The following is a 25,251-nucleotide window of genomic DNA, read 5'->3' as shown; positions in this document are numbered from 1 at the left end:
TCTTTTAAAAATCCAGGTTAATAAAAACTGGACGAGAGCCTCCTGGGACATTTGCAGATGCTCACGCTAACACTAAGTATTACGCTCTGCTTTCACTGAGGGTCCATGTCCATTATCAGTGGTGTAATCTGATGTGGACAGATACAACCCCAAAGGCTGTGCGTGTGTGTGCGTGTGTGCGTGTGTGTGTGTGTGTGTGTGCGAGTGTTTGTTTTTGTGTGCTTTCAGGACATGTTCAGTATTTTGTACAAAAAAAGAGAAAAAAAACTGCAAACTGAGGAGTTTCTGATTTTGTAAAGTACAAAAGCTCCATTTTCATTTCAAACGATTCAATTCAAACAATTTATTTTCTGTTACTGAGGTTAAGATTTAAGGTTGGACATAAAGAATTCTTAATACATATAGAATCTTCAGGTGTTTGGCGATGAGTTTACTGAACTCCTGAAGAGTAGAATATTTTAAGTGGTGCTGAACTGCTGTGCGAAAACGTCCATATTCTGCACCCACAACTGCTCACAGTCCCGTGCAGTTTTCACAGTCAACATATTCTTACGGTTAAAATGAAAATCCCATTAAGTAGAATGGTTGTTAGGAGTCCCATTTTCTCTGTTAATTTATAATCATTTTTTGAAATTTTGGAAACTTGTGATTTGCGCTTACTTCCCTCTGTCTTCGCTCTTACGCCAGGAGATTACGTTATATTTAATCTCCTCAGAAATGTCTCCTGAAAAATTAACATTACTTAATGACCATTTTGACTGAAAATTAAATAAATGAAGGGTCTCTGACTTTTGCACAGAACTATATATTCAGCATTATAACAAAGCCTCCCTTATCCATGCTAACTTTACAGGAGAGGGGAAAAATATGTTCAACATTATGCTAAAATGTAACAGGACCATAAATGTTTTGAGCCATTTCTATTGTTTCATTTAAAAAAGTTAAAAAGTACTCGCAAGAAGATCTCATTCCCTGAATATACTTTACAGCTAAGAACCGTTTTTTCCTTCTCCTGTGACGCTACCTTGGAGATAAGATTTCTTATGACAAACATATGTGAAATGTAAAAGTGGAATCCATAATTCTGAGACCATAAATAATTAAAAATAATGTATTTATTTTATTAAAAGCCTAAAAAAAATCAGAATCTAAAGAAAAATAAAACAAAGAACATGAAGAACAAATGTTGTCGAAATTCAACAATATTCCTAGGTCAATTTTCAAACTGAAGCAAATTTTTGAACTGAACCCTGTTCAGGCCTTAAGTCTGCACAAAAAGATCAGATTTTTTTTTGTCTTATTCCTTTGATTAAAATGCATGTTCAGACGACTCTCAGGTGAATTTGATCTACTGATCAGAGGCTTTTCCACAAACTCCATTCCAGCTTAAACACACACTATCACTAAAGCAACAGTTGGACGTATGAAATACTAAGAAATGCTGAAATTCATGTTAAAATTTCAAAGAATACACTTGTCATTCAAATTGATATGCTAATAATTTCACCTGTGATGAAAAACCTTGTATAAAATTAAAAAGAAATGTAATGGAAGCATTTTCACCAGTGGTCTCAGCCTTCTGGACCCCACTGTATATTCCATCCCATGTCCTAACACTGCATTAAAAACAAGCGTGCGCGTGCGTGCTTTGAAGACTGGAGCGCGTCGGTCTCTTTGCCGCGGGGGGCAGAGGTGGAGCGTGGAGGTGGGGGAGGTGGGAGCGATGCTGTGGCCTGCTTTGGTTCATTTCTCCGCCGCCCTGTGACCTCTGCTAATCAGGGGCCCCTGCGAGGCCAGGTGCAGAGCAGAGCCGGCCAGGGCTGTGGCCTGCTCACACAGGCGCACTGATTGGCTTTAGAGAGAGATAAGAGAGCCGAGTCAGCCAGAACCACTCGCTCACTCACTCCCTGATAAAAACACACGGCTTCATTTCAATCAGAGCAGCGAGCGAAGGGGGGGGGGGTGCCAGCCAAACCAAAACCACCACAGGGGGCCTTTTCATCAGATTTATATTCCTTTTATGTGGCTCCGTAATGGTAATTACTTTGAAATTAAGTAGGTCCAATCAAATCAAAGGACACACACATGCACACACACACACATACGGGCACAAACACACACAGGCACACACAGAGAACAGTAACTTTAGAACAAACACAGGCAACTGTAGAACAAAAGTCCACATTTATGTTTCAAAATAAAGAACATCAGGCTTGTACACCGCCCTCTAGCGGTCAGTGAGAGGTTTGGGGGTGAGTGAACTTTTACTTTCTGAACTCCTCAAACATCCTGAAAGTATGCAAAGCCTTAACACATCTTTCATTCCATTTAAAAGGATGATGGAGAAAGAGCGAAAGTTGCGTCTCATTAAAATGTTGCACAGGAATGTCTCTGGCCTAGAAAAATACCAGAGAGACTCACTTCATCTGCATAACAGGACGCTACGTATTCACGCTGTTACCTTAAACAAAGAATTCATTAGGGAAAAATGTTGATTAGATGCCTGACATTGTCGATGTTCCTCTCCACAGATACTTTAATCACATTCCTCTGTTCAACATCTGAGAGATAAAAGGCATAAATACTGGCAACAAAAAAGTGCTGGAGCGACACAGTTAACAAAATTTAATTAAAATTGATTATAATATCTGGGCTACACGTCTGCGATTTTGCCGTTTATTTGATTTATTTTTTCTTGGGCGACATCCGAGAATGCCGGGTTTTTCACTTTTCACTAAGCGTGAAATAATGGGTGAATGAATTGCGAGCAAACACAGCTTTGAGACTTGGCAGCACAAAAAGAAAAAAAAGAAAGTATTATTTTTCTCCACCACCCCCCCCCAAAAAAAAGTATTTTTCTTAGAAATCAGGATGTAACTGGGTTACTGAAACCACCCATTGCTGCGCTTTGGCCGAAAAAAAAACAAGAAGAGGACCAGTCTCCAGGCAACAGGCGAGGTTTTTGATGTCCAAATGTTTGTGCACTAAATGTCTCTTTAATTCAATTCTGTAATGCAGTGTTTGAAGATATGGATCTCTGCTGCCTTTGATGGTCATCCTGGTACTCAGAGGCATGTCGCTGGAACAATCCCACACTGCAGCCCAGCTATAAATAAAACCTACATGCGCCGCTGCCGTCGCCGTTACTGTAGCACCATAACAGGAGGAGAAAAAAAAGGAAAATCTGCCAGTCGGGAATGGGACAAGTCACACTCTTCGGCATGTACTTAGCTCTGATAGCTCTGTTTGATGCACAGCAGGGATATAAGTGGAAGAAAGACCATGAGCATTCAAGGAGATCCAGCTAAATCTCTCAAACGGCCTCTAAAAGGGTTTATTAAAAATTATTAGAAACCATATATTCCAAAAAAAAATGCTTTTAATGTACTTAGCTCTAAGGCATACATCGGTTCCACATTAATAAACCATGTTACATCAAAACATGGATTTTCTGCTTCTGATGATCCGAGTAATCGCAAACACATTCAATGATGTTGAGGTCTGGACTCTGGGGTGGTCAGTCCATTGCTTCTTGACAGCTACACACTTTCAGACCCATAGCGCTGAGCTGTCTTCTCACAGTGGAGGGATGGACAGAAACACCATTGACAGATTTTCTTGAAGCCAAAGTGGAACTGGACTCTCTCCTCTCTCAAAGCTGAAAGCTTTAAGAACTATTTAAGTGATGGTGACAGTTTTGGTCTTTAAATGTCCCTTTCTTTATGCAAGCGAGTTATCACACATCTAATCTGCACAATATCCCCTAAAAAAACAAATAACTTGTACTTAACGGCTGTTTCGACTGCAAATGAAATGAAGGGCGGTTTCTGACTCATTAACTTATGACTTATAAAACGTAATTTATACACGACTATGGGACATCAGCACATATGCAGCCTCCTCTTTCTCCTTTTTTTTAAGATGCATCATCATACATCAGACGTACATATAAAAATACATTTTGTAACAACAGTGTTACTCAAAACCTTTTTATTTTTGATAAAATAGCATAGTGCATCACATAGACTTAGCAAACTGTGTTACCAGTTCAGAGTCTGGCCAAGGTGTCTTATAGCGACATACAGATTTTGGCATAACTGATCCTTTAAATGAGATTAAGACCAGATGCTAGAGCAGATTACATTAGTGGCAAAGGGGTGTTAAACATGGCACAAAGGCAACAGTCAGTGATTAAAATGGTGTCTTCTGAGTACATAGCATGTGCTGGTAACCACACGCAGTGGTAGTTACTGTTGCAATGACATGTAATAGTAACTACATATTAGCTATGCACACATTTCATCTATATATGCAGCCATATACCAAAATATGAACATTTCCATCCCTCAAAAATCCTATTCCCATTTTTTTCCTCCTTCATGTTAGTCATTTATAGAAAATTTTAATAGCAGGGGCAGGACGCTCTAATCAATGCAGGAAAAAGCATTCTCTGGTGTAAATGAATGCCCGAGGCATGTTAATAGTCTTCTAAAGACACTGCTAAGAGTACACGATGGAGGAATCAATTACTCGTAATGACCAGAATCTTTAGTACAAATCAATAACGGCTCGGCTAAGGCGCTCGCCGGTCGCAGAGCCGAGCATTTACCAGCTGTTTGAGCGGCCTGTCTCCGTCCCCTTTTGTATGAGCGAGTAAACAGCAGTTGAGACTGAGCAGAGCTGGAGATCAAGCTCCCGAGCCTGTTTGATATCATGAAGGGACGGCTAAGCAGGAAGCGCCGGGGAAGGTAATTGCGGCTGCTCCGCTTAATGGCAGGGAACGTCGCTATTCAGGACACCTTTAGCGCTGGACGCTCGATTACACAGGTGGTCATTGCTGTTATTTTACCCTCTCAAAGGCAGCTCTCTCTGATGAAGTCGCACTCCTCTCTTAATCCTCCTGGTTCCAGTCATAATGGGGCTGGCAGAAAATGCGGCAGAACAAAGGTTTTTATCGAAAGGCGATTGTCAGCGACTGCCCCTAAACGCGCCAAATTTCACATTTAACACCGGCCCTTAATGCGCGCCCACAGAATATGACAGATTTTTTTCACAAACGCCTCATTTGATGGTCTGTTTTGTTCCACCACGCGCTAAAAGTCTGCAATTTGGAGGCATGAAAAAAAAGCTGGCCGACAAACAGACAAAACCTGCAATTCGCTCAGGCTAGCTGTGTCCACGTTTGATTCTGCGTGAGTCCACGTTCGAGTCTGTGTGCAACTCTTTGCACTGTGTGCATCAAGTGCAGGGCGTCTCTCTTTCTTTCACTCTGCTTAATTAAGTCCCTTCGCTTGTCACTCGCCTGAGCCAAAAGTAAAAAGTTGCCGCAAATTAGAAAATACACAGCCGACGGCTTGTTCAAGGGAACGGGACGAACACGACGCGGCCTAAAAGATCCAGAGCCACACTTTCAATTATCCCCCGGAGCCTCTATTGTAACCTTGTCAGGTATAATTGTGCACCGTCGAGCTGTATGACATTACATGCAGGAAAAAATGTGCCCTCTCCTTTTCACGACTCCCAGCCTTCGAAGGAACCATTCATGTCAACGCGAGGGCCGCGACCAAACACAAATTTCATCAGGGACGTGGCAGCTGACCGCCACGCGTCTCAGCCACTAAATTAAACACTACTCTGCCTTTTAGCAAGCCTTTTTTTGGGGAAGGTTAAATAAATGCCACTTTGTCACCAAAGTTATTAAGTGTGATTGCGCCGCTTTGTCAGCAACTTAAGACGCTGAGATCAATTTATTTTTTACTGTTATCCAGCCTCCTCCAAAAGTACACGCAGAACGCTCGCATAAAATGATTAATGGTTAATAAGAAGAGTGAGAGCCGTTTGAAAGACAGGAATTCGCGTTTCCCCGGGCCCAGCGGGCCCGCAGACCGCATTCAAGCCTCAACAGTGAAACAAACGATTGCTGCGACCTTCAAATTAAACCGCACAAGGGAATCCATTTTCTTTTCCCGAACACCCACATTACATTCTCAAACTAGTAGCAATCCTCGCCGCGCGGTCTGAATTCTGTGACTGCCCTTTGGGCGGGAGGGTTAAAAGAAAGCAATTTCATATGTCGTTTACTTCCAATCTATAGACGTTTTTGTATAAACGGGAAAACCTTCAATCCGGCTCAGCAACACAATGTCCGAAGTTTGAACCACTTAATTTGGTCTGTTTACTTCAGAGACGCCTTGAACCTCTGGCTACTCTGTAACAGAACTCCATTCCATAATTTGATACAAAGCTTGACCTTAATGATTTCCTTCGCAAAATATGAGCAAATGCACATTTGGAATTTTTCTGTCGCGTCAAACGAAATACTTCAACAGCAGATCCTACAGCACCTCTAGTAATCTCTCTTAAATGAGAATATATTGACATGGATTTCAAATCGGCTTGATATTATCTCCAAACAACGCCAAAAAATCCAACGAGGTGACATAAAATATTACAATAACAGCTGATCAACAGACGCAATAAGACAATAAGAATGACACAAAAAACACAATAATACTTAGCTCCGCTGTCAATCCTTCACAGCTGTCTGTATTACAATGACAAATTAAAATAAAAAGCATATAATTTTGAAAAATGAGTTTTATAAAATGCTGAATAAATACAGACCACACTTCAAGACATGTAGAAAAAGCTCATCTACACATTAAAATAACCTCATGTAATACTGATAAGGATATCTGCTCTTTGGTCGCTTAGAGATGTGGAACGATGATGTCTTGTGCAGGTCTTCTGTTCATTCCACGCTCCTGTATTTGGTAAAGAGGTTGTAGAGGACCCGTAAAGTGGACTTTAGATCACAGTTGACAATGTCTGTGAGGACAAACAGGAGATGAAGATGGACAAAACAGTGCGGACAGGAGCAGTTAAGGCATCAGCTCAGCAGATACTGCAAAGTACTCCCTCGTTAGAAAATACAGACATGGTACTAGAGATGGCACTGATTCAACACCAGGTATCGGTGTTGGGTCGATATAGAGGTCTGCTAACCAACCCGTGCCTGATGAGACCCAACAAAACAACTAATGAGTGATTTTTTGACACAGAAGATTTCGTGCAGCACTCGTTTCTCCTCTTGCATTCACTCTCTGTTTCTTTCTCGTGAGGTTAGCTGCATTCAGAACAGTCTGAGGAGAGGGTGAACGACTTCTTTTTAAGAAAAAAACATACGATCGGTATCGGCCAATGCCCTAGGTTTCAATATCGTTATCAGTATTGGACAAATAATAATAAAATCATGCCATCTCTACACATTAAAAACAAACAAACCAGGTCTACTGAATGTCACATTAAGACAAACCAGATCTGGTTAGAGGTTGGTTGTGGTTGTTACAGTTACTAAACCTCTGATTGATTTGAAAGTGGCCCACATTTACAGTCGTCGTTGCTCTTTCAGCTTCAAAAGCCATAGAAAGTGGTGCAGCTGCACTGTGAGGCAAGCCTTTCAGGAATGCTTGTTATACATTTTTGACGCACTCGAATAAACAGCTGTAATTTATTTACATTTTCCATTTACATATCATAAGAAAATTCCATGTTTTGTTACTTCAAGTGAAAATTCACCAGGGTTTATTTTGGTTGTTCCATCTGAATTCACATGACCAAATCATAAGTCAAATTATTCGGTAAGTGCATGAAATAAATGTAAATTTTTATTTTATGTATTTATTTATTTATTTACCCCACCGCGACCCAGAAGGATAAGCGGTTTAGATGATGTATGTATGTATGTATGTATTTATTTATTTTTTGCAGACGCTCCCCTCAAATTAACAGAACGTGTTTTATGATTATACACGTTACTATATGCTTACAATTTACTGCTGAAAGCCAAAAATCTTAGACGCTCTTTGTATTATTTATAAAAATAATTTTTACAGAGCAGATCACTGAAGAGACGCCATCTGTTTATAGTTTATAGCCCAGATTTGTGGAAAAATGGGTCGACTTTCAGTAGACAAAAAAAATTGTGAGTTCAGCTTCTTTTATTATAAGGGTTTAAAATTACTCATCTATTTGACTGGAAAGAAGACAGTTACAGCTCTCATACGACCCCCACCTTTTGAACGTAGCTTATGAAATATGAAAGTTATGAAGAATGTGACGAAGTGTGTTTTGGAACCACCGGTGGTCCCAAGGAGTTGAAAAGGTTAATACAACCTCTACAGAGAACATACTATTTATCTGCTGAATTAAGTAAACATAAAATGTGACCTACGCAAAACTTACAGCATTTTAAATATTATGTTTTATTTTTTCCCCAACATGGTAAACTCAGTAAATCAACACAAACTGTGCACGAACATTAGCAAAAACAATGCCATAGTTAAGTTAGTTAACGGTAGAGGATGTGTTAACTTTCACTTAGAAAATCTTAATTAATTTTAATTTATAGAAATAATCTTAATTTTACAAACCTTTGCATACTTTTACAATAACGGTTTCATTCAAAGCCCTTTGCTGATTAAATCTATTTTAAGCTACAATTTTTGTGGCTTGAAAAAAGACAAAGCTTTTGAATATTACCTAGAGAACCAAATACTAGCGTAATGAGTACTTGAGTATTCAAGTCTTACAAGCCAGCCTCGATGAGTTCGATGAGTTATTCAGTAGTCAAGGAGGTTTTTTGCCCTTATTCTGTTTATGCCTACTCAATTTTATTAGGCTACTTGATTTATATTGGAATCAATGTTTCACTGGAGGAACAACACTTTTACTTGCGTATGGGTTTAGGTGATTCTCCTCACCTCTGCATCTAAACAGAAGCTCCATGACACTCATGATTCCGCATAGCCATTTGAAGTGCAGTAAAACTGCAGCGCAATCACTGTTTACATCAAATTCAGCATGCAATCACCGTTTACATCAAAGCTAATTGGTGCAGCCTCATGTGGTGATTAGCTTCACATTTACCGAAGCATGAGAGCAAAATTAAAGAACACTTTAAGTGCTCAACAAATACACATGGCAGTACTTATCACTAACTAGATTAAACTACAGTCGTTTGTAATCAGGCAACTTGGCTTAGCATTTCTGAGCAAATGAAGTCCTTTAGAACCGATTACGGTACTTGGATATGCGTTTTGCTTGACAAATAACTACAGATGTAAGTAATCATAGGAACAAAATGACACCCACCCTCTGGCCTGGGCTTTGGTTTCTCCAAACCTCCATCTTGCATCAGCTCAAAAGAAAAAGAAACATTGTGCACCTACAATACAGAATGCAGCATAAATGTAAGCACAGTGGTGATAAAGAAAAACCTTCATTATCAGACTGCAAGTTATGGGCAAAAATGGTTCAAGGAATTGACAATAATGTAATGAAAGTCTTTAGTTTCCTTCTGAGGCTGCGTTTGCACGTCCTTGGTTTCAAACAGAACCTACTGAATAAAGTACACAGGGAATGATCGACTACACACTCAGAGTCCTATAAAATCCATGATTTTACCTTCATTCAGTCACCACTTTTGCAAGTACTGGAGCGTTATCAATGAAAAATAAAGTTCTCAAAGCATCACTAAGTAATTTACAGTTATGGAACAGGCCAGTGAACTGATATGCTGGATAATAATCATCAAAAAATATAGTAAAGCACAAGCGTTGGTCCAATTATGAGGAGATCGCAAGCTCGATCTACGGTGATGTTACAGCCGTCCGTGGCTGGGAAACCAACTATTGTGTGGCAGCAGTTCGAAAACGTGATGGCACTTCACATGTGAACCATCAAACTCATGGTACTGGTAGTATCATGCAATGGGGAAAGTGGGTGAAATTGACACAACTAAAATTGGGAAGAAAACTGGGAAAAACGGCAAAGAAAATTATAATAAACTGAATGAACTGTGTTACCTTATGTTCAAAATTTTCAGGGGTGAGGAAAAAGCTGTAGAGAGGAACAAAATACCCCTCCAGGAGTCCCATCAGCAAGACCAGGTACACACCATCAGCAAACTAGTGGCAAAAAACAACATAAAGCATATAAACTTCAAGCCTAGAATTCTCTGATATATACAATATATGGACAAAAGTATTGGGACACCTACATATTACACCTAAATAAGCTTTTATAAATCCCTTTCTGAATCCAAAGGCATTTTAATGGCATTGCAGCTGTAACAGCTTTCACTTTTCTGGAAAGGTTCTACAAGATTTCGGAGTGTCTCTGGGGGAATTTGTGTCCATTCATCCAGAAGAGCATTTGTGAGGTCAGACACTGATGTTGGACGAGAGGGCCTGACTCGCAATCTCCATCCTAGTTTGTCCCAAAGGTGTTTAATGGGGTTGAGGTCAGGGTTCTGTGCAGGCCAGTCAATTTTTCCACACCAAACTCACACAGCCAGGCCTTTATGGACCTCACTTTGTGCACTGGGGCTCAGTCATGCTGGAACAGAAAAGGTTCTTCCCCAAACTGTTCCCACAAAGTTGGAAGCATAGAATTGTCCAAAATGTCTTGGTGCTGAAGCATTAAGATTTCCCTTCATTGGAACTAAAAGTTCTAGGCCAACCCCTGAAAAACAACCCCATTGCATCGTTTCCTCCTCCACCAAACTTTACAGTTGGCACAGTGCAGTCAGGCAGGTAACGTTCTCCTGGCATTCGCCAAACCCAGACTCCATCAGACTGACAGATAGAGAACCGTGAATATTCTCTCCACAGAATACGTTTCCACTGCTTCAGAGTCCAGTAACGGCACTTTACACCACACCATTCAACGCTTGGCATTGTGCTTGGTGATGTAAGGCTTGCATGCAGCTGCTCGGCCACTGAAACCCTGAAATGAAGCTCCTGACGCACAGTTATTGTCCTAATGTTGATGACAGAGGAGGTTTGAACTCTGCAGTTATTGATCAGCAGAGTATTGGAGATTTTTATGCACTATGCTCCTCAGCACTCGGTGACCCGCTCTGCTGTGATTCCTAAACGCTTCCACTTTTCAATAATACCACTCACAGTTGATCATAGAACATCTAGGTGGGAAAAAATTTGCAAACTGACTTGTTGCAATGATGGCACCTTTTACAGCACCACGCTCAAGTTCAGTGAGCTCTTTAGAACAACCCATTCTTTCACTAATGTTTGTAAAGGCAGACTGCATAGCTAAGCGCTTGATTATATAAACTTGTGATAATAGGACTGAATGAAACACCTGAATTCAGTGATTAAGAGGTGTGTCCCAATACTTTTGTCCATATAGCGTGTGTGTGATTGTGTGTGTGTGAACAGAAATTAACTTCCATTAAAAGTTAAGAGGTTTTTCCTTCTGCTGTAAAGTGTATATATATATATATATATATATATATATATATATATATATTTTCTATTATATAGCAAATCAATGTATTTCTTTCTGAACAAGTTACCTGCGTATCCAGCTCAGACACCTCCAGATTCAGCTTGTTTAAGTGCTTGTTCACAAACGTGATGAGAGTCTGCAGGAGAGACCAGATCGTCTGAGATGGCCTTCAGTAGCAATGTCCCACAATAAATTAGAACGAAATAAGTGCACCTACTTTTTTAACCACATTCAGCTTGTCTGGTGCGTGGTCGAACAAGGTGTCAAACGCATCACGCTCTGAGTGAGAAGAAAGAAGTGCATGCAAACATGTTTAATTGATCAACAATATTAAATCAGCTAAATTATCCAAACTGGACAAATTATTTAATTATCCACCTTTTTGTATGCTAAAGCAATACTTAGGCAAAAGCACATTCTTCAAGATGGTTGCTAGTAATGTATTCTTGTCCATTTCATAGGTAACAATAAATCATACAGCATCAGAAACATCATTGGCTAGGCTTAGGGTGGGAAAAACTGCTGATTTTTTGCTGAACTATTGCTTTAATGAAATAAACTGTTATATTTAGGTTTGCATTATTGCAACAGAGAGGTACAAACCATGCCTTCCAGAAAGTGCCCTGTAAGACACAAAGAAAAAGTGTGTTAGAAAAAAGACCCGATAATCAGTAAATAAAAGTCTGAAACACACAAAATTAGACAAATAACATCACTAAACAGTAATATATTAGTTCAACCACTTAAACTATAGACTCAGTTTTTCATCTTAAGTCTTATTATTCACTAACCACTATAATTTATTTGTTAACTCCAGTGAAACTTATATGTACTAAGTTATGTAGTTATGAGAGTGTGACCCACATTCAGGCCATTATATTTTAAAAAGTGAATGTGAAGAGTGTAATCAAGGGAGTCCTGACTGAAAGGCAAACAAAAAGATTAGCAGGGGAGAGGGCCGGTGATGTGTTCCCAGTCGCAAACCGCTCAAATGTTAGTTGGGTTTTAGGATGCAGGCCTGGTGGACATCTGCCCACCAGCGCCTCGCCTTCACGCTCAAATCTGCCCCGGCAGAGGCATGCCTGGGCAGCTGCTGTCCGCGTGCCCTGCAGCAGCCAAGAGCCCCGCACTCGGCCTTATCTGGGGAGGTGATTTGCACCCACTGGAGCGCTATTAATCAGAGCAGAGCTGGGCTGGGCTGGGCAGCAGCGCAGCGCTGGCAGGAGCACAGCCACGGTGCTGCTCAAGCCCATCTCACCGCAAAGCTGCTCATCAGCATGAGGATCCAGCTCCACACCGTCCAAACACCCCTCCATCCCCAGGGTCTGGCATGTCACTGCGCATTTCTCACTTTTCAACTCCGGAGACGCTTGGAGGTTCCAACAACCAGGGCCACCGATTTTCCACTATGTCCGCTGCAAATATTATATTGCTAGGGTTGTATGTTTGTGTGAGTATAGAAAAGTCAGAGACTCCCCTTTGTTTATTTAAATTCCAGTCAAATTAAGTTATTCAGTTTTCAGCTTCAGGGAAAAAACAAAAAATGTATATTTATATACAGATATTTATGTACATATCTAAAATATATTGCTTTTTTCTGTATTCATTGTGTCCAATTTTTGCCTTTATTACTGCTTCAGTTTTTTCAGGGGACCTGCTTTCAGTTTTTAAAGAAATCTGCAGGGACATTTTTCCACACCTCCAAAGTTCAGTCTCAGAAGTTGGTTGCATTTTCTGCTTTTCACAATCCAAGTAATCCTAAACACATTCAGTGATGGTGATGTCTGGATTGGTCCATGGTCAAGTCTAGTCCAGCTTCTTTGTTTAATTCGCAGGTTTTCTGTTATTTTGCCTATTTCCTTCCCTCAGTAATGACGTCTTGACAGCTCCACATCCTTTCAGACAGACGCTGCTTTGTCTTCTTACTGTGGAAGGATGGTCTGTTGATTTTTTCAGATCTGAAGTAAGAGTGGAGCTTGATTTTCTTGTCTCTCTCAAAAGATGAAAGCTTTAAGTGCTGTTTATCTGATGGTGGCAGTTTTGGTGTCTACCAGGTCTTGCACAGTAGACCCATTTTCAATGCTTCCAACAATCAGGGCCCCTGAATTTGGCTATAGATACTTATCTCGGCAATAGTCTGGCAGCCGAAAACAATAACTCAAAGTTTTTTTCATTGATGCACACTAAAAATAAATGGTAACATAGGAAACAGAAACTAAGAATGTTTTACAGTAATCGGAGGTCCTTCTCTAGTCTTAATGACCACATCACAGCACTCTGTCATACATAAATAATTTTTTTATCTAAAAAACCTACACGGGCATTCTTCACTGCTGTCCACAGACCATGTACAGAGGTTGAATTTTTCTTCCCCAAACATTCTCAAACAGTTTCGCAAAAAAATAACAATCCAATGTTTTCTTTAAAAATGAATAAGCTTTCAATTCTTCTTTACTTGAAGCCCTTCACATATGAATCGGTCATACTTTAGCATCTGCAAAATCTGGAGACAATGCATTTTGCTTACAAAACTTTGGTTGAACTCCTTGACCAATAGTGCAATTACTTTGGCTGCGCTGATCTCTGAATGGGGTGGGAATTTAAACAACAGCACTGAAGAAAGTAAACTGAGGAAACACTTTAGCAGTGCGTTTTAACATTTCGTTCCCACTGGCTATAAATAAACACAACAGATAGACTACATGATATACAGTCAGTCGAGAGGCTGTATTATTATCTTTACTTTTGTGTTTTGACTGTTTTTAGGGTAGTTGAATTGGCCAGCTTCCAACTGCTATGTTATCTCCTTGGCTAAGCTGCTGCATGCACCAGTCAACCACTGCCACCAACCAGGGCTGAAAGATTAAAAATCGACATCGTGATGTAAGAGAACGTAATTTTTAAATCGCAAGGGCTGCATTTTTTTTTAAATGATAGCTTATATTGTAAAAAACACTGTGTTAAGTTTTAAGTGGGGAAATTTAACCAAAGAACACAGAGCCTGTGAGCTGCCTATAGATGAGTTAAACCAATCAGAGGCAGCCAAACCTCCATATGTTGTGACATCACAACCACAATTTACCGGCAGTCTGGCGCACTACATTCAGGGGTCAAGTCTAAAGCCAGAAAAAGTGGATATTCCGAACTTCCTGGCCAAAAAAAAACCGTATAACCTTACAGACAATAATTGCAATTTAAATCGCCGTCGCAATATTAGTCAGAAAAACTGCAATTAGATATTTTCCTAAAATCGTTCAGCCCTACCGCCAACCACACCAATTATCTATATATAATTATCTATATTACACTTATAATAAGTTTGCTCTTGTGCTTTTATGTGCCATTTATGTTTATTGAGTTAGCTAGCTTTCTAACTCCACCAAAATAGAGGATTTTTTCATTGTTAATCTTCCGGTCAGGCCTTGGTCAGGCCTATTTCACCAGGCGACACAAACTGCTGAAGTCTATTGTGATTGCGACCTAAAGCTGAGCACCAAAAAAGGCTATAAAGGCTAATATTCTCAATCACTCTACGATCCCACAGACTGAAATACATACTAACAACATCATATCACACAATGTGACTGTGAGTGGGTGCTATTTCAGGCTAGATTGGATAAGATTAATTTTTTCCTCCCTCCGATATCCAATCCAGCATTTCCTGCTGATATCAGCCCAACACTGATACCTGGTGCCGTCTCTAACTGAATTTCCTCACTCCTTAATCTGCACACGTGAGAAGCTCGCACTGTCTTGCTGAAATATCCTGTCATTTTCCTCCAAGTACAAAGAAAAGATCAAACACTTCAAACAACAGAACAGTTTCTAAATATGCTTTTGAGCAATTAGTTTTGACTTCCAGTGCTTAATCTTAATTGCCAATGTCTCTGCAAGTATAAGCACTCATATTCAACCTCAATGCTACCCATATTCAACATCTTTTTCAGGAGAATCTAATTCGGTCCATTGGAAGATATTAGCAGATCCAGTTTCATTTGCACAGCTGTGTCCAGTTATTGACAGAGAAAAGTACAACAGTGATGACATACTCTGTGTTGCCAGTAATTTCTTCCTGGACCTGCCGAGACTGGAGTATGCCCTCGCGTTTCTGTGGGAAAGACAGAATATAATAAATGAGACAGAAATGAGGAATAAAGGACAAAGCTGAAAAGACATTAACAACACATTTGCTTCCCATTGTAATTGAAAACAAGCCCATGTTGTGCCGAGTTGCTCCAAAGCTTTCACGCTTTTACAAATTCTACATGAAAAGCTACCTGGAAACAATTGCCTGAGTACCTGGACTACTACTACTTGAATGGACACGTGGTCTGGGAGACGGATCGGAGCTCGGAAGTGCTGAGACAGGGCCACCAGCAAGTGAAGTATGGCCACTATGCTCTTAGCGTGGACCGCTGAGGAACAGACAACAGAGGTCAAGGCAATTCTAAACACATGCTGTTAGAGCTGAACAGAAATCTACTGACTAAACGTGATCCAACTGGATAATCAAACGGATTCTGGAGCTATTTACAGTCAATGTTCCATTTGATGTTCCTGGAGGACACTTTAAGGGTGTCATTGATCTTTTCCAGAACTGTCTGAAGTTTCTGCTTCTGGGCGATCTCAGACTGTGTCACCTCAGCAACATTGAGCTTCTCTCCTTCCAGCTTCTCTGAAAACCGATAGCAAAAGGACAACCTTCTTGTTCAGATGAAAGAGATGAGAAAACAACATACAGCTACAGGACGGTTAATTTTTTAGGGTATTACCAAAGAGCTTCTGAAGAACCTGTCCATCATAAAGGTCTTCGGACAGATCTTTGACAATGATCCGCTCGCCTACCAAAACATCATTGATCCAGTCGATGAGGACCTGCGTCAGTGGGAATCAAATGGCATCTCAATGACATCAATCAATTCATGATTTATATTTATTCTGACTTACAACACAATTTTCTCTCTTAATGAAGTTCATATATTGTGTGCAGTAGCATTTAAAGCTGGCAGTATAGATTAAATGACGACAGAGCAGGACTGCCCAAAGAGTGGCACGCAAGTATGTTTGATTTGGCTCACCAGAAAGTTGCCCAAAACCCCACACTAACTCAGCCAATGGAAGAACTTATTTTAGCTTCTCATTTTTCTTTGAAAAATGTTTTTTCAGAGCACGTTCAGTAACAAAACATGTTATGTAATAAAATAAAATGAAATTTACAACCCTTGTCACCATATAATTGTCACTGACTGCAGTGGAGATGTAACGACACATACATAGCTAAGAGTTACAAACAAACAGATCATAATAGGCAGAGATACAAGAGGAGATACAAAGACCACTGAGGTCAATTTCTTTCACTGCCTTGTATGTAAAGAAACCATAGTATTTAAAGAACAAACCTCCACATTTACTGACGATGTGCGAAAACATAAAGCTAATGAGTTGCTAGTCACTCCTTGGCCCTCCGAGACAAAATGTTTAGGCAACCCTGAACTAAAAGAAAGGGAACTACCACTGGACAGCTGCCATAAGCACAGTTATAAAAGAACTCTGTGTTTTTCAGGACACTCTGCGCCACTAGAGGCACAAACTATGTTTGAGGAGGCTGTAAGTGAAGCCAAAACCAGACATAAAATGAAGGTCAAATAAATAATTAGTATTTTCTTTCTCTGCTGTGATGCAGGCAAATGTGACGTGGACCGATCACATTGAGAGGTCTCAAAACAAACGATCCAGTGATGAGGATTTCTGTTAAGTAGGTGACAAACGCCACACTGTACTAATGCTAACCACACACTAGAAGACTGTGAAAAGACTTGAAAAGACTTGACTAAAGTCTGATGTCCTCTCACATATAAAGACAATATCACAGGTTTTTAGTCACAGGCTATGATTTTGCAAAGACTGGGGATCTCGCAGGGTCACTATTTGCAAGACTGCAACTAGGTTTTTGAGATTATTTCCCATCATGCACCGGGTGGAAATTTACAAGCAGAGAAACCCTTTCCCTTCTCCGCTCTGTAGTGGTACTAACGGGAAGATACGTCGGCTGGGCAGCCCAGTTCACTGTAGAGCTGTATATTCTGACAGATCATCACCTAGAAATATGCAGTTCCTTTTTTATTTAACATAAAGATTATTTAATATACACATAAACAAAACATGCAGGGATTCAGCATTGTTGACTGGGTGTTATGAACAAAACCATGAAAAAACATAACAAACACAAAAAACCACTGTAACCGAACGAAAAAAGATCGAAAAAAAAGAGATGCTTCTTTAATAAAGCCATTCTTAAAGCCCTCTGCACATTTCCTTACATCACTGTTAGATTCAGTGAACCTGAAATATTAAAACAGCCAGTTTACATTTTTTAAGTTAATATGATTATTGTTTTAAAGTGGAGTAGATTTGCCTTTTTTATGGAGATTTCAGGCTGTCACACACGCTCTCTCTCTCTTTCTCTCTCTCTCTCTCCCTCTCTCTCTCTTGTGCCGCACGTATACGCTCACTCGCTCTCTGCGCACCCCTGGCACCTCACTATTTGCATGAGCCAAGACTTAAAATTTACAATAATATCAATCATGGTTGATTTTGTCGTGGCGTCAAGATGAGAAAAAGACTGACCTAAGACGGCCATCCTGACCACCTTACACTAAACGATCAAGATGATGCGAGCACAATGCGACTCTCAGGATTTTACTCCGACATTGGAAATTTGTCTGCGACAGTGAAATTGCTTGAAAAGTCGTTTGGTGTAAGGCCGGCATAAGTCGAACTACAGCGTGATTTTGGCCCAAAAGACTTCCCTTTTCCATTTAAAGTATACTGCCAGCTTAAGGCTACACACTGTAATAAAGCTCACACACTACAATAAAGACAAGATACCTTCATCAGCTCTTGGAGTTTGGGGTCATTTCTGGAGTTGGGATCAACCATGGTGCGGACTTCATTCTCCTCTTTAAGGACAAAGCGTGCATACAGTGTTTCAAAGCAAGCTGGAGAACATGGGGTTGAAAACTGAGATTTTGACTCTGGCAATGTGAAATTTTACCCAACATGGTGTCCTCGGGGTCCAGCTCGAAAGGGGTGGGGCTCAGGGGCAAGTTGATTGCATTCATGCCCTCTTCTTGGAGCTCAGAAACTGCAAAGAGCATCAATAAATGATGATTTTCCTTTGGGATCAGCCCACAGTATAACTGTAACACACAATATTACAATGTACATATCGTCAGCTCTTATTTTGGTATTAAACACGTTCAACCAGTTATTATCCTATACTATGTCTCCATGTTTTATCATAATAGAGACAGCTAATAGAACACACGATGTCTCGCTTTAGCAGCAGTATGCTCTGCACTAGGCTGTGCCTCTCATCATTAGTGGTCAGTTATGTGGTATTGGTTTTAGCAGAGGGAGGCTGCTCAGAGTGCCACATCTAATGCTATGCATTCAGGCCTGAACACGTCTGGGTTAACAAAAGAGCTACAACTCAGCCCTTCAATGAGCCTTCAATCGATACACATCTTACCATATTCAGTACCACAGGGGACTGAGCACAAAGTAGAAGCACTTCATGATTCTGAAAGTTTGACAGTTGCATGTGACCTAACCAGGAACAGAAATTTATAACCTCACAACAATTTTATATGACTACAATTCTTTAGGAAATGACTCAAATTCATTTGGTACAATTCAGAATAATTTTTAAAATATCCTGAATATAAAAATGTGACAGGAGTTATGTAGAGAACAGACAGTGAAAATAAGATGCCAAGCTGAATGTTCTCAGCTCGGGATGCATGATGGGAATTGGACAATGTTTGCTCCAGACACACCATCAGCAGTAGGACAACATATTATTTTTATTTTTATTTATGGCTGATTCTGACATAAATAACAGGAGGAAGGTAAGTGCATTCGCGCTGTATTTGAATGCTGCTGCTACACTTGCACGAACATGTTGTAGCATAATTATTCATAACTCTAAACACAGGGTGATTCAAAAAGATTAATCTGCTTTCAAAATGATTTATTTCACTTGTAAATCATTACAGAATAATGCAGTAAACTGTAAATGGTTTAAATGAGCATAAAGTTTATTATGTAATTTTACAAGGGCTCAATATGAACCTCCTCCAGCTGTATGGACAACATCAACGCCTGAGCACGTCAGGTGTCGCTGCACTCACGGCTCTTTCAGTGCAATTTCAGAGATCATCCAGTGTTGTTGGGAGTGGCACATAAACAGAGTCCTTAACTTACCCCCACAAAAAAAGTCACACGGCATGAGATCTGGTGATGCTGGTGACCTTTTTCTTGGAACTGTTGGTACCAATGCCGAAGGCTCTGAGCTGTTGGAGGTTCACTGCCATACTGACAGTCAGAAACTCTATGACCCCCTCTTTCAATAGGTATGTGATTGGTTCCTCGGTGCCTCACGGTTGTAAAAATATGGCGCTTTGAAATCGGATTCATCTTTTTGAATCACCCTGTATATTGCTAAATTAAAAAAGAGGCAACTGCTAAATTGCCAGTCACCTCTTACTTCGATGCAGTGCTTTATTTGACAGATTCTCTTTAAAAGTTTAGTTTTGTTTAGAAATTTAAAATGGCAGCTTGACCTGTTAAACGCCAAAAATGCCATTTATATTGTAATATGGCTTAACAGAGAATACTGGAAATGTGATAAGGTGTTTCATATGTTTATTTGGCCCTCACTTGTGTGAACTTCAGGTTCAAAAAATCGCTAATAAGAATCAGCCAAAAAATTCGTCTATTGGCCATTTTGGCTATAAAGAAAATCACAATCGGCCATATAAATTCATTAACAGTAAATCCCTATTTTCAGCTAATTTTCAGTAAGTGCTATTTAATAAAACCAATAATATACTTTTAATGAAATTAATATTTTCATTTTCATGGGTCAGCTTAATATTTTCAAGCCCCCAAATCTAAGTTTAGCCCATACAACTTAACGTAAACAGGACTATTAATTGTTTGAAGTAAGAATTATCCAGTAGAGATATAACAATATGACAATGTTTTGTTAAATTTGTATGTTAAACCACTGTATGTTTCATTATAAAGTGAGAATAATTAGCCCAGTTTCACTGCACAGTGCATTATGTGAAAAGTGCAATAAAATTATTCAAATTCAATGCAGCCTTACTACCACAGTGTGCCGTAGTAATATCTGTCAAAATACTGTGCTATGCATCATGTATCGTGAAAATGGCTGTAAGTATCATAATATGATAATTTTGCCATATTACCCACTAGCAATGCATCGAAAGAAATACTGGTATCAGTCCAATTACCAGTACTCATTAAAATGCACCAATACCAACATTTTGATACCCGTTGTGACATAAAACTACAGCTGTACAGAAGCGCTTTTCTGACAGGGAGCTAAAGCTCTTCTCCACTGCAGCGCTACTCAGTCAAAGTTAGCGTTAAGTAATATAGCATAGCTGGCTATTGCACTTCATTTTAACTCTAAGTATGTTACTCAGTATGGTATCGGACTCAGTATTGACGAATACTACAAAAATATGTACTCATGCTTGGTCTAAAAAAAAAAACCGGTATCGGTGCATCCCTATCACCCACCACTATGCAGTCGTGGCTAGAGGTCAGGGAACCAGCCTTGTGACCGGAAGGTCGCCGGTTCCACATCCAGAGCCGACAGTATGTGACTGAAGTGCCCTTGAGCAAGGTACCGAACCCCCAAATGCTCCCTGGGTGCTGTGGATAGGGCTGCCCACCGCTCCGGGCAAGTGTGCTCACTGACCCCTAGTGTGTGTGTTCACTAGTGTGTATGTGGTGTTCCACTGCACGGATGGGTTAAAATAAGGTGGTGAAATTTCCCCGTTGTGGGACTAATAAGGGTCACTTAACTTTAACTAACTTTTTGATCCAGCCACTTTGAACCACCCAGTTGTTTTAAATTATGCAGTTATTTTGCTTCAAAAAGTTATGCTGTGGTGCTCTTATCTCTTATTTAACTGACTCTGTGTGTCTCAGAGTAAACCAGCATGTTGGAAGTCACTCTCAGCTGATACCCATATGATACTCTATGTCATACAACCTCATCAGTGTTGGCAAATCAGTGGGGCCATGCTTCACATGCCTATGAGAAAATCCTGCAGAACTCTGGGCTGACATCCCTCGAGACATCAACATCCTGTTTTTAATCAGCTCTCCCATTACGTCAGCAGTCTGAACCAGGCTCAGCTCAGTGCCAGCAAAGGCCAAGGACCTTACGGACAAAAACACAGATGTATGTCCATAACATATATAAGTCCAATGGTATAAACTTAAGACGCAAGCCTGTACAGCCCTCTCTTTGATTCGCTTGTTTGCCTCATGTGTGCCTCTCCCTATATTGCTCTCTCTGATAGATTCTGCATGTCTCAACACTCCTAACTAAATATACTTCAGCCATATGGGACCAAAGAGGCTCTCGATGGAATCAAATAAAGCCCAAGTAATTTGTGTTCACCTCCATGGCCCGGGCTTGAGTGGTTAGGGCTCAGCTGTACGCAGAGTGGAGGAGAACTAATATGTCTTTCTTAGGAAAAGCTCTGTTCCATTGAAGACCTATTTGTTTTTAGTAGAAGGAAAATACAGCTGGCAAATTAGAAACATATGCTCTTTACTGTACTTGCTTACTTACATATTATGTCGAAGTTAGCTCAGTTAAAAGAGCTGCTTTTATTCAGTAGTGAATCAGGAGAGCGATGGTCTCCAATGATTCATTTCGGGAGGCAGAGGCCAACACTTTTCCATATAAGGTTAAAGCACGGCCTTGAAGCTTTTTGTAAACACTTGGACGGGTGACTCCTACATTGCCTGAAGGAATGAAATGTGCAGTGGACAAACCAACACGGGCTTTGTGAGCACTGATTACAGCCTCATGAATGGGTCAGGTTAATGCTGAGTGAGCCGGGATACTTCAGGGTTTTCAATATATGCAGCGGTTCATATTTCTCATCCTGTTATTTTTACTAGCTTCACTGAATCTTACATTTACACAATGTTATCACAATATTACTTCAATAATTATCTATAGTAACACTAATTGAAACGATACAATTCCTATGGTGCTGTATACGAGTCTATAATAATCCATAATATATCGCTATATGTCGAAAGAAAACCTCGTATCTCCAAAATGGTAACTTTACAGGAAGAGGAAAAAACTAACTTTACTTTTAATGCAAGTCAGTGGAACCAGAATTCTTTCCAAGTCGTTTTAGGTCATTTCTTTTAGTCCATTCGTCATAATATTTACATACAGTGTGAAGGACAACAGGTATTTTCAAATTATGTCAAAAACTGAAAAATGGAGATACAAGGTTTTCTTCTGATAACAGCAATATTCATCATAATAGTTCTGTTGCTCTGTCTTATAGTGATCTATAATATGTGTGTAGTAGCCTAATATACCGTAGTAACTTGCTGAATTTATTATAAGAGAATCCTGGAGAATTTCCTGTTATATTAGCATAGATCTTTATCATTAGGATATGTTGTACTATTACTCGTACTTTCATGAATTACACACCCAAAACAGACGGGTACTTTAGTAAAGGGGAGGGTTCTACTCACAACCTGGAGTTCTAAATAGAGCCATTTCATGCTTAAATGGTTCTTTGCGTGGTGAAATGGTTCTTCAGATTGATGGAAAATGTGTCGTATATGATTCTATATGGTTCATCACTTTAGGAAATAGAAGGTTCTGCTATTGTTACAATGTCAAGCTTGCTACAGTAGAAGAAACCTTTCTGGTGCTTTGCAGAATCTATAGGTTAATTCTATTGAATTTAGGTGCTATATAGTTCTAAACAGAACCATTTCCTTTACTAGAGAACTCTTGAAAATCTTTTTCGAGTGTGTACAAATGAGGACACGCTAACTCGGATACTTCACACACTCGAGTGCAGTCCAAGTTAGGACACTGTGGGCCATTTCATAACCCTATGATGCCCTAACGGTTCCCAAGGAGGACCCTGACAGACTGTTTAAATAAGTGGAAAATGCAGTATAAACGAGGACACTGTAAACGTTTTCAGGTACACAAGAAACAGCCAGAAAGAAACCATCACAACTTGTCCCACAACCAAGCTTATTCAGCACTTCAGCATCTGTGGGCTACAAAAAAAAGTCTCAACAACCACCGCCTCGCTACGATAAGCGCTACGGCCGCAGAGCTGCCCTGTGGAGAGGAACGCAGGCCTGTAAAGCCACATTAGCTCACACCTTCTTTCGCCTTTTTCCGTCTCGCCAAAGTCCCTCCAAGTTTGCCGAGAAAGGAGTCGTCCTTCTTCCTCGAGGGTGGTGACTTCGGGGTCGGGGGTTTGGGAGATGAAGGGGACTTCTGAGGAGACGAAGCCATTGTCGGTGCAGCTAACGGTTCCCTTCGCGGCTAGGCTAAAGCTGGGAATGTGCAGGCTGAGTTTTTCGCTGCTTGCGTTAGAAAAAAAAGGCAGCGGAATGCCGAGTATTTCTGCCTCCACAGACAGAACCGTCTCCCAGCAGCCTTCCCGCTCCAAGTCCCACCCTTTTCTGCTGCCCAAGTAAACCAAACACGGGGAAAGTCTGAGGACAGTAGGTCTACTTCTCCTTCCAGCCTTCTTAGCTCTTCTAGTCTGTGGTTATTACTCAATAATTTCTCCACACACTCGATGGAGTCGATTTGACTTTCATTTATTCATTTATTTCCATTTATTTAATGTTAAATTAGACTTTCTGAGCTCTGAACTGGTTTTACAGGCCTCCCTGAGCCCACCATGACTGTTCTCAATAAGGAGTCTTCAGTCATTCTATAAAAGATACCCCTCAAGATGTTGTGGGCACCAATTAAAGCATACATTAAAAAATACATCTCTCTAAACAACCATTAGGATGTGTTTTTTTGGTTTATTATGGCGGTTTATAGTTACCATGGTTATTGTATAGTTAACCTTTCAACCATGAACTACTATGGTGCCATATGGTAACTATGTTTATACTGTGATACTACCATATTACAGTGGTTTAAAGTAATTATGGTTAGTGTATGAACTACTGTGGTGCCATCATGGTAAATACGTTTATACTGGGATTCTACCATGGTTTTACCAGGGTGGTTTATAGTAGATAGGTTTATTGTACAGTAAACCATGAATCTAAAATGATCCACTATGGTATCTTATGGTGGAAATGTTCATATTGTTATACTGCCATAAGTTTAAACCCTGCTGAAAAAAAAACAGCATAGACCAATGTAGCTTAGCACCTCCAAAACCATACATATCTTAAAGATAGAAAGTACTTTCGTTTAGCTGAGCATCGGTCCGGTGAATATGATATACTTTATGGTGTTCCACAGGGTTCTGTATTAGGCCTGCTTCTTTTTTCTTTGTACATGCTTCCATTAGGTCACATTATTTAAAAAGCATGGGGTCAGTTATCACAGCTCTGCCGATGATACACAATTATATATATTTCTGTAGAGCTAAATAATACAAGTGCTTTAAATAAACTAACAACTTGTTTGTCCAGTATCATTAACTGTATGAATAATATGTTTCTAATACATGAAGAAAGAACAGAAATTCTCATAATTGGTCATTAAAGAGAGAGAACAAAAGTTTTAATTCAGTTAGGAAGTTTGGCTCCACAATCAAAATATGAGATTAGAAATCTTGGCATACTTATAGACTCCACCTTAATTTTTAAATCTCACATTGAAAATGTTACAAAAACAGAATTCTTTCATTAAGAAACTTTATCGAGTTAGACCTTTTCTCAAACTGCAAGATGATGATTAGCTGATCCATGCCTTTGACTTCTGTAATGCATTATTCACTGGGTCACCTAATGCACAGTTGGCAGACTACAACTTGTTCAGAACTCTGCAGGTAGAGAACATGTAGCAGCTGTTTTAGCTTCAGT

The 25,251-nt window shown here is 40.0% G+C and overlaps 1 protein-coding gene across 1 annotated transcript; it reads right to left on the bottom strand.

Annotated features, from left to right (window-relative positions):
- Window positions 1-3,975: 3,975 nt before the first annotated feature.
- Window positions 3,976-23,922, bottom strand: parvab (parvin, alpha b). Its single transcript, XM_036586430.1, has 13 exons — window positions 23,575-23,922; window positions 18,365-18,454; window positions 18,199-18,269; window positions 16,083-16,185; window positions 15,845-15,985; window positions 15,610-15,725; window positions 15,360-15,418; window positions 11,914-11,933; window positions 11,528-11,589; window positions 11,378-11,446; window positions 9,867-9,968; window positions 9,154-9,226; window positions 3,976-6,828 (listed from the first exon to the last, which is right to left on the bottom strand). The coding sequence occupies exons 1-13, from the start codon at window positions 23,708-23,710 to the stop codon at window positions 6,752-6,754; spliced, it is 1,119 nt and encodes a 372-aa protein (XP_036442323.1). The 5' UTR covers window positions 23,711-23,922; the 3' UTR covers window positions 3,976-6,751.
- Between the last annotated feature and the right edge of the window lie 1,329 nt (window positions 23,923-25,251).

Source organism: Colossoma macropomum, unplaced genomic scaffold (assembly GCF_904425465.1).
Source record: "Colossoma macropomum unplaced genomic scaffold, Colossoma_macropomum, whole genome shotgun sequence".
Taxonomy (NCBI): domain Eukaryota; kingdom Metazoa; phylum Chordata; class Actinopteri; order Characiformes; family Serrasalmidae; genus Colossoma; species Colossoma macropomum.
This window is presented reverse-complemented; position numbering and strand designations above follow the sequence as displayed.

Bases quoted from the DNA above. Each gene is read 5' to 3' on its own strand.
- parvab (XM_036586430.1), bottom strand. From the start codon at position 23,710: ATGGCTTCGTCTCCTCAGAAGTCCCCTTCATCTCCCAAACCCCCGACC. The intron at 11,447-11,527 runs GTAGGTGCACTT...TCTCTCCTGCAG, and splicing joins AGCTGAATGTGGTTAAAAAA to ACTCTCATCACGTTTGTGAA. The intron at 6,829-9,153 runs GTGGGTGTCATT...TTGTCCTCACAG, and splicing joins ACCAAAGCCCAGGCCAGAGG to ACATTGTCAACTGTGATCTA.